This window comes from Schizophyllum commune, assembly GCF_000143185.2.
Source record: "Schizophyllum commune H4-8 unplaced genomic scaffold SCHCOscaffold_10, whole genome shotgun sequence".
NCBI lineage: Eukaryota > Fungi > Basidiomycota > Agaricomycetes > Agaricales > Schizophyllaceae > Schizophyllum > Schizophyllum commune.
The window spans coordinates 1,361,495-1,370,539 of record NW_026089547.1 but is presented as its reverse complement, the minus strand read 5'-3'; the positions used below and the strand labels follow the sequence as shown (position 1 = coordinate 1,370,539).

General features: G+C 56.9%; 4 protein-coding genes across 4 annotated transcripts; 2 read left to right on the top strand and 2 right to left on the bottom strand.

Annotated features, from left to right (window-relative positions):
• The first annotated feature begins 418 nt into the window (after positions 1–418).
• Positions 419–3,292, top strand: SCHCODRAFT_02637307 (uncharacterized protein). Its single transcript, XM_003028571.2, has 4 exons — positions 419–1,212; positions 1,261–1,804; positions 1,859–2,325; positions 2,383–3,292. Exons 1-4 carry the CDS (start codon positions 456–458, stop codon positions 2,643–2,645), a joined length of 2,031 nt encoding a protein of 676 aa, XP_003028617.1. The 5' UTR covers positions 419–455; the 3' UTR covers positions 2,646–3,292.
• A 200-nt stretch (positions 3,293–3,492) lies between these two features.
• SCHCODRAFT_02691957 (uncharacterized protein) lies at positions 3,493–4,933 on the bottom strand. Its single transcript, XM_003028872.3, has 3 exons — positions 4,843–4,933; positions 4,018–4,786; positions 3,493–3,967 (listed from the first exon to the last, which is right to left on the bottom strand). Exons 2-3 carry the CDS (start codon positions 4,754–4,756, stop codon positions 3,534–3,536), a joined length of 1,173 nt encoding a protein of 390 aa, XP_003028918.1. The 5' UTR covers positions 4,757–4,786; positions 4,843–4,933; the 3' UTR covers positions 3,493–3,533.
• A 358-nt stretch (positions 4,934–5,291) lies between these two features.
• Positions 5,292–6,920, top strand: SCHCODRAFT_02637300 (uncharacterized protein). The gene is made up of 6 exons (XM_003028572.2): positions 5,292–5,714; positions 5,765–5,844; positions 5,896–6,006; positions 6,059–6,285; positions 6,405–6,572; positions 6,724–6,920. The coding sequence occupies exons 1-6, from the start codon at positions 5,321–5,323 to the stop codon at positions 6,851–6,853; spliced, it is 1,110 nt and encodes a 369-aa protein (XP_003028618.1). The 5' UTR covers positions 5,292–5,320; the 3' UTR covers positions 6,854–6,920.
• Positions 6,921–6,971: 51 nt separating this feature from the next.
• SCHCODRAFT_02704573 (polysaccharide lyase family 1 protein) lies at positions 6,972–8,764 on the bottom strand (the record flags this gene model as incomplete). Its single annotated transcript, XM_003028873.2, has 7 exons — positions 6,972–7,516; positions 7,571–7,584; positions 7,637–7,763; positions 7,804–7,943; positions 7,991–8,405; positions 8,456–8,638; positions 8,692–8,764. The coding sequence occupies 7 exons, from the start codon at positions 8,762–8,764 to the stop codon at positions 6,972–6,974; spliced, it is 1,497 nt and encodes a 498-aa protein (XP_003028919.1).
• Between the last annotated feature and the right edge of the window lie 281 nt (positions 8,765–9,045).

The following is a 9,045-nucleotide window of genomic DNA, read 5'->3' as shown; positions in this document are numbered from 1 at the left end:
GCGCAACTGGCCTGTACTTGGCCTGTACGCACAGCAAGTAAACTCGCGTGTTCTTCCCAGTGGTCCTGTCATTCGACGTGGCAGTCGTAAGCAAGGTACACGAATTTCACTACTAGAGCCACGTGTAGCCGGAAAGGGAAGTATTCACGTTCAAGGGCAAACAGCACCAAGCAGTCGACAAGTTCGTAAATGTTTTCTAAACGGGATTTTACGCGTCTTGCTTCCTGCCATCTTCTGACTTCTGCTATTTGTGTTGGTTTCGCAAACTTGCAAGGGGAAAATCGCCATTGTTCGACGCCTTTTCAACTTCCGGGGATCGCCGAGCCGCTGCCGTGACGCCGCGAACGCGTAAGACAGGTGGCGCTGACTAAGCTGCTGTGGTGCCGGGCTGCCGACCGCCTTCGTTCTCTTTCTTTCCACCATCACCCCGACCATATCTTGAACGATCCCCAGCCATGTCCGTCGAGAGCCCGCCTCAGGCGCCGTCGTTCGGCCACCCAGGCCAGCACGACATCATCTCCGAGATTTTCAACCTCGACCTCTTTGCCCCAGCAACCCAGAACGACTCCCATCCGTCCAGCGCCTCAAACGACTCCTCCCCGCAGTCCCAGTACTCCCACCTCGCCACCCCCAGCCCCATCAACGACCCGCTGCACACCTTCCCCCAGACGCACCCGGGCGAGTGGGACTTCTCGTCCATGTTTGGTGGCGATCAAATGAAAGACGACATTTTCGGCAGCGGGTCCGCCGTCTTGTCAGCCTTCGAGCCATCCCCTATGGTCGACGCCAACTACGCCCAGCCTACTATGGGCATTGATCCGCAACTCATGGAGTCACCTACTGCAGAGACGGACGAGAGCCCCGAACCCGCTACAGCTGAAGAGCAGCAGTCGTCGCCGCCGGAGCCACAGCCGGCCCCAAAGACCGAGGAGAAGATCATGCTCACGATTCAACCTGTAAAGGCCGCCGGACATGGCTCCAAGCGCCAGGGTACCGTCGCAAGTGGCGGTATTACCAAGACGCGCGCGTCTCGCAAGGCGCCTCCCCCTTCCCCCGTAGTTCATCGCGCGCCGTCTCCGACACCTTCCGACGATATGATGGGTGAGGAGGATTGGCGTCCGTCGCCCGAGGTACTTGCGAAGATGTCAAGCAAGGAGAAGAGGCAGCTGCGCAACAAGATCAGCGCCAGGAACTTCCGTATTCGTCGCAAGGGTGAGTAATCTATCCTCGTTTTGTGACTTACGCTGACTCATCGCACAGAGTACATCACCCATCTTGAGTTTGACATTGCCGAGCGCGATCGTTTGCTCGACGCCATCCGCACAGATCTCACGAGCACGCAGAGTGAGAATCAAGCGCTGCGGAAGGAAGTCGAGGCGTTGAAGCAGGCGCTCCTCGCTGGTCGCTCTGGTGCGGTCGAACTCCCGCCTCCGAAGGAACTCGTCAGCGTGCAGGAGATGATGGAGGCTACATCTGGCAATAACGCTCGCCCCTCCACTCCGCCCTCCTCGAGTGACGACAACCTCGTCAAGCCCAATACTCAGAAGGACCTCAGCCCGAACGCCAACTCTGCCTTCTGGGGCGGCTGGGGTATGGGCGGTGGTGTCACACCTGTGCACACTGTCCTCGTCCCGTCGCCGTTTGAGAAGGACGCGCAGCGTAAGGATTTGCAGGAGAACATCAACCCGGCGATGAACGAGAACCTGAACCCGAACCTCAACGCGCGGGTCAGCGATATCGCCCCCAAGGCGGGCTTCGACGGCTTCGCCGACCGGGAGATGTTCACGATGAAGTCTTTGGATGCGTACGTGGCTTATCTTCTCCTCGAGCCCCTCGTTCTGACATGAACACCGAATAGGTACCGCATGCACCTCTGGTCGAAGATGGCTGCGAGCCACCCGCAACAGCAGCGCCCCACGACGCCTTACTCCCCCTCTTCGTCGCACACCTCGCCATCTCCGCCTTCATCTCCCTCGCCCTTCTACACCGGCCCCGCCGCGAACCACAGCCCCTATTTGTCCGGCCTTGCCGGTGCGCTGCGTCCAGCATACTTCAAGGCCCCGGTTACCTCGCCCTCTCTCAGCAGTCTCTTGTCCGGCAAGCACTCGGGCTCGGGTCTTTCGTCGATGTCGTCGCTCGCGGCTGCGCTGCCGACACCGAAGGAGGAGCGCGCGAAACTGCCCAGCGCCCACGAGGAGAAGCAGCACAAGGAGGCTGCCGCCGCGGCGATGGTCGCGTCGCAGACGGTGCTTGGAAAGCTCGGGAGTGCGTTCTGGGACGCGTTCTCAGGATCGAATTCGGGCAGTGCGTCGTCGTCACACGGTGGTGAGTTATCTAGTGTTTTGTCTGCGAGAGAAAGTGACCGCTTACATCGATCTTCAGCGTCTCTCGACAGCGACAAGGTCCGCCGCGTTCTGGAGGGCAAGGCCGTGCTCAAGGTTGTCGATGTGGATACGGCACCGACGCAGGCGCCGAAGTCGCCGTCGCCGTCCATGGCCTCATTGAAGTCCAGCACGAGCGCGCTGAAGCCCATCCGCCCGACGATCCGGGAGAAGCGCTCGTCAGAGAAGTGTGCGTCGACGATGTCGATGACGGATATGCTCGAGGAGAGTATGCGCAGTCTCAGCTTGGGTCGGAGGGCGTAAGATGTTGGTTCTCAATCCATCATCTACCGCCCAGCGTGGCGAGCGCCGGAGTGTCGCCAGCTGTTTCTTGTTGCATCGTTCATCAATCGTCCATTCACTCATCCACCTACATATACGCACTACTCCATCCACTTTGTCTCCCCGTCTCGGATTCTGTCACATCGTCTCTCACCCTGAAGCATACTTTCACCTACCTACCTATCCTTGCGGTTCCCGTTGGTGTTGTCGGCCTTGTTTCCTCCTCTTTATTTATTCTTGGCCACATCCACCCCACTCCAACAAACAAACCGAACCAATCCACAAAGCGTCACTGCTGCCAGCATCACCATCGCCACCGCGGACTCGATTGTTTTTCCTGTGCGCCATAGCCATACCACTGTCCTTACCTCGCGGTCTGTTCGTTCGTTGGGGCGTTGTCGCCCCGCCTTCGAGCTCGACCATCGAGCCGAGACGAACGCATCATGACCGGCGTTGTGAACCTTTTCCCTTCGTCCTTCCCCATCCTCGTTGTGAATTCTAGCTTTCTGTCTTCCTTACCTACCGCCTACATATATACTTACTAGTGTCATCGGTGCTCGAGTAATAGTTCCAAGAGAAGTGTAACATACAAAGTTCGTAGCAATAAAGGTTTCTATCAGTGACTGGTGTCGGTGAGGATTGTCAATCGGAAGTTACTAGTGTGCAGCGAAGCCATCGCCTGGTATGAGCAGGACACGTACGCATGCGTAAGGCTCGACAATCGCGAGCGTAGGCGTTGATCGATGATGATGCGCCATGGTCTGACCCGGTTCGCGAGAGGTTGGCTAAGAGTTGGCTGTAGCTAGTGTACAGGTTCGAAGTGTATATCGTTCAACGTCCTTTTCTGGCACTCAACGCACAACATACATCCTATGCGACTACGTTTGTCGAAGGGGTGTCGCGCAGTAGACCAGCCTCCGCACATTTCGGGAAGCAAGCTACGAATTCTCTGTGTGCGTTCAGTATGCGTTCCACGACGGAGTGCGCCATCCATAGGTTGACCGGGTCGCGAAGTCTCCACCATTCTTCCCCGTCCGTGGTCTTGGATTTGAGGGTGTACAGCGGGGTCTCCACCAAGTCCGCGTGTGAGCGTATGATCACATCCTGCAAGGCGGGATACATATCCTTCCGCTCCGCCAGGGCAGCGTCGAGGGACCGCATCAGCTCCTTGTCGAGGGGATGAATGCGAAGGCCGAAGTCAGATCCCTTGGTCGCATACAAGACCAGCGTGCGCAATGATGGCCAGCACAACGACGGCTGAGCCATGATGCGCAGGAAATCGTGCGTGACTTCCGAATTTGTATCTGCGACATAGGTCAGAATTAATACGACAACGAAGGGGAACAGGACTTACTGTGAGGAATCAAGGCAAGCAGCTGCAGTGTTCCCGCGAACGTACTGAGGAAGCGCCGTGCGGACGAAGGACTCAGCCATCCCGGATCGAGCATGAATGCACGAAGATCGCTCAGATCGACTTGGGCGCTATTCAACCACTCAGCTGCGCGGGCCTGCGCTATCTCCGTTGATGCGCATAGCTTCAGGGTAAGCAGCTTGAGTGGCGGCTGCTCTGTCTCCCGAAGAGCAGTGATTCCGGTCTCTCCCGCGTCGGTGAGCGCGAGGTGTCGCACAGAGGGAGAGCGAATGAGGTGAAAGGGGAAATCGAATGTCAGGCGTAAGCAAACCTCCTCGAGAGTCGGTAGCTGCAACACGCGCTCGACAGCGCGTTCAACGGGATCCCCAGCGCTATTGAACACCCTTCGGCTGCTGTAACACCGGAGAGCGGATAGATGGTCCAGCAGCGGGGGAAGGAGGCTCGCGCAGTGGAGATGCGCTTCCCCGTCAGCTTCGCAACTGATGGTGAATCGCCGAACATAGGAACCAAGGCGAGGAGATGTGTCTAATGCAGCGAGGAGCTGAGTTATGCGAGACCCAGTTTCGGTGGCGTGCGAGTCGAAGTTGAGGCGTATATCCGCGAACAACCGTTGTTGTGATACATCCAGTAGAGAGCGGTGGGTGAGCGCACACATAGCCAGCGCATGTTTCTCTCCATCCAGTTGATCAATAAAGGCTTCGTATAGCTCTGCAGGGAACATCTTGTGGCCCACAGAATTGGTGTCTGTCGTCTAAGATCGACTCGATGAGGATGACATTTTGGGAAGTGGAAGAAATAGGCTCTTGCCTGATGTTGTTATTCAAGCCAATTTTTGCTGGACCCTGAGCTGACGAGGATCTCGTGGATTAGGGAGTCGAAGCAACCTACGATACGTGGCTGTCGACAGGGCACCGCACGCATTGCTTCACCACGATGTGATCGGCCTTTGCCGGTAAAGTCACGCGCCAACTCGAACAGTCACGTTACACGCAGTTCAACTTTACAATACCTGGCTAGATGCTAGAAATTGGTGCAAAATTCGATGTTTTCCTTCTTCAAATAGAGCTCCAGTTAGCTGGTCAGATGGTATTCTGCTGACAGGTAAAAGTAGCAATCAACGAGGCTCACGGTAAAGGCGCGGCAGATATTTGTGGGGCGGGCCGACTACCGCCCCAATGTCGGACCGGGTGACCGAGCGCGAGGGTACTTATCAGCTCTTGCCTTCAACGCTCATCTACCCCTCCCCTCGTTCCCATAACTCCCAGATTCCTAAGCCATAAACAAGATGAGGTCCTCCTCCTCCTCCTCTTCCGCGCTTCGCCGACTGACGTCCATCGGATCGCATCTCAGCGCGCCCACCAAGCACAAGATCGTCCTCACGCGCGATCTGGGTCCGGATGTCATGCCCATGCTCACCTCGCGCGACGACATTGAGCTGGTCACCTGGCCTGATGAGGCTAACCCGTGTACGCGCGAATGGCTGCTGAAGAATGCGCCCGGTGCAGAGGGAATCATCATTTTGCTCTCGATGGCTGTCGACAACGACCTTCTGGACGCGGCTGGGCCGAGTTTGAAGGCCGTGTCAACCATGAGCGTAGGGTACGAGCATGTAGACATCGCTGCGCTCGGCAAGCGCGGTGTACGACTGGGCTATACACCCGACGTGCTGACAGACGCAGGTGAATTATTCAATTCGAGACTCGGAACTTATTGTTGAAGCTCAAGGTAGTCGCGGATGTTTCCATCATGCTTGCTCTTATGTCTAGTCGCAACGACGGCAAGTCTCTGACCTTAGCAAAGGACGGTCTGGTTAGTATATGTTCGCTCGGAGGTCTTTGTGTTGACGCTCACCTGACGTAGTGGCCCTCGTTTACCTGGGCCCCCTTCTCGTTCTGTGGACCCCAATTGTCGGTCACCCCCGAGAGGCCTACGCTCACTGTCGGCTTCCTTGGCTTCGGTCGCATATCGCAGGTAAGCATGTCGTCCAAAGCTTCCGAGATCCTGTTCACAAACTTCTTCCTAGGCCACCCTTCGACGGCTTGTGCCCTTCGGGGTGACCCGCGTACTATACGCCACCCGTCCCGACGCAAAGGCCGATCCAGCGCAGGACGCTAAGTGGGCCGAGACCTTTGGGGTGAAAGAGGTGAAGCGCGCCTCGCACGCCGAGATCGCAGCTGGCTCGGACGTCGTTTTCGCTCTCGCACCGGGAGGACCGAGCACGTACCACATCGTGAACGAAGACTTCCTGAGGTTCGTTTGTTTTTGGTCTCCTTTTCGCCGCTTCTCTGATGCTGGGATTATCTTGGGACACTGCTGGATACTGCGTCCGAGCCTATTGCGCACCGACGGAGTACTGACAATCATCCCAGGGGCATGAAGAAGACCGCCGTCCTCGTAAACGCCGGCAGAGGTACTGTTGTCGACACCGACGCGCTCGTTAAGGCCCTCAAGGAGGGTTGGATATGGGGTGCAGGCTTGGACGTAATTGAGGGCGAGCCAAATATTGGGAAGGACCACCCGCTTGTGCAGGAACCGAAGTGAGTGTCTTGCATCGCATTCGCGCTTGTTTAGCGTTGCCGCCATTCTCGTCGGGCATTTCCACCATTCTCGTCGCCGAGCATTTCCGTCGCTCCTGTTGAGCATTGCTGTCCTTCTCGTCGGGCGTGCGACTGACACGAATACCCGCAGATGCGTGTTGTTGCCACATATCGGATCCGCTACGCACCAAACGCGGCGTGCTATGGCGTCGCGCGCGGTACGGAATGTTATTGCGGGCATCAAGGGCGAGCAGATGGAGGCTGAGGTGGCGACGAAGTAGAGCAGCAATCTAGAGAAGACAATACACATGTACACTGGATAAAGAAGATCAGCTTTCACGCACGCGCCTGACTTGAGTTCGGCATACCTTCTCATCCGCATCCTGCTCGCCCTCCCATTCAAACCTGCCCCGCATTCGCGAGCACATACTCCTCTACGTCCTTCCCGTTTGTGAGCGTCACCGGCAGCTCGTACCCTTCCTCCACCACCCCCTCGCACGTCACCAGCACCGCACCCTCCACCGCACGGCCCTCCTCCACAAAGTAATCTACCGTCGCCCCCGCCACATCTGCAAGATTCACCGCCCCTCCATTCAAAGTCGACTCAACCCCTGCGTCCACGCACACCCTTGCGGGCCGATCGGGCAGCGTCGCCTCGCTGATCGTAAATAGCCGCGACGCGTCGTCGGCATGCGCGCCCGAGGCCATGAAGGCGTTCGCCCGGACGTGAACGGTGGATTGATTGTAGACGCCGAGGTTGTATTGGAAGACGGCGTCGGCAGGGGCGGCGGCGCGGGAAGTCAAGTAATCGGTGGTGTTGGCAGTGGTGTCGGTATCAAAGAGCGGCTCGGCATCGTTGGTGTAAGAGTAGAGGTTGTTGGCGATGTCGAATGTGCCGAAGCGCATGAGGGGGTTTCGTGAGGCGGAATTGTTGAAGTGATTGCCTATGAAGTGTATGAGTTGACGGAGTTCATGAAGTGGTAAACATGACTGCGTACCAAAGATCGTGAAGCTGAAGTGAGGATCAATGCGGTGTATTCAGAAGGCGACGTGCAGGTACTCACTGCATTTTCCCTAGATCACGGTCCGCTTCTTTCGTGCCACCGCCAATGAGTAGGCTTTTGTGGTGATTGCGAATTATATTGTGCGAGAACGTGACATTGTCGGTGCCGTCCTCGCAGTCGAACAAGCCTGGGCCAGAAAGTTAGTACAATTACACTCATCGCCAGACACTCTAGCTTGCCGTCAAATCTGTCCACTTGCCAGCCGTCGATCTCATCAGGGACAACATACTCTCCAGAGAGCTGATCCTGCAGTTCACAACCGTCGACCCAGACATTTGTGCTCGTGACCAGGCCGACAGCGTCGAACCTGCCAATATTGAGGCGTCATCTCCACAGTAAACACAACTCACTTACTCCGCATTCCACGAACTCGGAAATGTCTCTGGTGCCGGAAAGCAGTCCGCCGGGCTCACCAGCTTCAAGTTCCTCACCCACACATTATCAACCGAGCTCAAATAGAGATTCACCCCATCCAGAGCCGCCGACTTGTCGAGGCCGATAATTGACATGTTATTCGTCAGCCGGAGACCGACTTGAGCCTTCTGCGTCCCCACTACAACGGGCCGCCAGCCATTCTGGTGTCCAAGGAGTTCCTTGTACTCCGTGGCGTTACGCCCTTCGAAGGGTTCGCCTGCTTCGGCGGCGGCGTCGACGAGGGACGTATACGTCGAGTTGAGGCTCAGGATGTACAGAGTGAAGTTGAACTGTCGGACGGCGGAACCGTCAGAGCCGGTGGTGTCGATGTAGGTTTGGCAGTCGGCGAGTGAGCCTGTGAAAGTTCATAAGAATCTTGGCCTTCAGGTAGGAGAAGGTGCCTACCGTCAGCTAGCTCATTGCCGTGAATGGTGCCATTGACGTATACCGTCTTCGTGTAGGGAAGCTCGACGGCTTCCTTGAGTTCTGCGAGAGTCGATGCGACATAGACGGCGGATTCGTTCGTCGAGCCGCCCGTTGACGCCTGCGCGTAGCCGAACGGAGTGCTTGAGAGGTCGGGCGTGGGACCTACATTGCATCCAGGATGGATGTAAGTGCAAACTTAGAGCGATCACACGCACCGTCGTACACTTGAAGACCAATGACATAGGTACAAAGCGACGCCAGCAACCCTAGAAAAGTAAACAGCGCCATGGCAAGAGGCAGACGTGTCTGTCAAGAACGGTACAGCTGCCGTCGTTAAGAGAGGGCGATGTCCTCGACAGCGGCCCGGCTGTTGCTCATACGACCCGAGACCGCATGCAACTGGCATGCGTGCACATCCGAGAAGCACCCGATGCGCACAGACAAGTGAGAGCAGTGGGAACGGTCTATGCAATATATTCACCTATAGGGCAGGCAGGCCAAGTGCCAGTCGCGGAATCAGAAGCACCCACGGCGTAGCTTTGCGGCCCTCCCGCGCGCGCGAATCATAC

Excerpts from the sequence above, each read along its gene's own strand:
- SCHCODRAFT_02637307 (XM_003028571.2), top strand. The coding sequence starts at position 456 with ATGTCCGTCGAGAGCCCGCCTCAGGCGCCGTCGTTCGGCCACCCAGGC. Across the intron at positions 1,213-1,260 it reads CTTCCGTATTCGTCGCAAGG|AGTACATCACCCATCTTGAG; the intron begins GTGAGTAATCTA and ends CTCATCGCACAG. Across the intron at positions 1,805-1,858 it reads ACGATGAAGTCTTTGGATGC|GTACCGCATGCACCTCTGGT; the intron begins GTACGTGGCTTA and ends AACACCGAATAG.
- SCHCODRAFT_02691957 (XM_003028872.3), bottom strand. The coding sequence starts at position 4,756 with ATGTTCCCTGCAGAGCTATACGAAGCCTTTATTGATCAACTGGATGGA. Across the intron at positions 3,968-4,017 it reads GCTTGCCTTGATTCCTCACA|ATACAAATTCGGAAGTCACG; the intron begins GTAAGTCCTGTT and ends CCTATGTCGCAG.
- SCHCODRAFT_02637300 (XM_003028572.2), top strand. The coding sequence starts at position 5,321 with ATGAGGTCCTCCTCCTCCTCCTCTTCCGCGCTTCGCCGACTGACGTCC. Across the intron at positions 5,715-5,764 it reads CGACGTGCTGACAGACGCAG|TCGCGGATGTTTCCATCATG; the intron begins GTGAATTATTCA and ends AGCTCAAGGTAG. Across the intron at positions 5,845-5,895 it reads CCTTAGCAAAGGACGGTCTG|TGGCCCTCGTTTACCTGGGC; the intron begins GTTAGTATATGT and ends CACCTGACGTAG.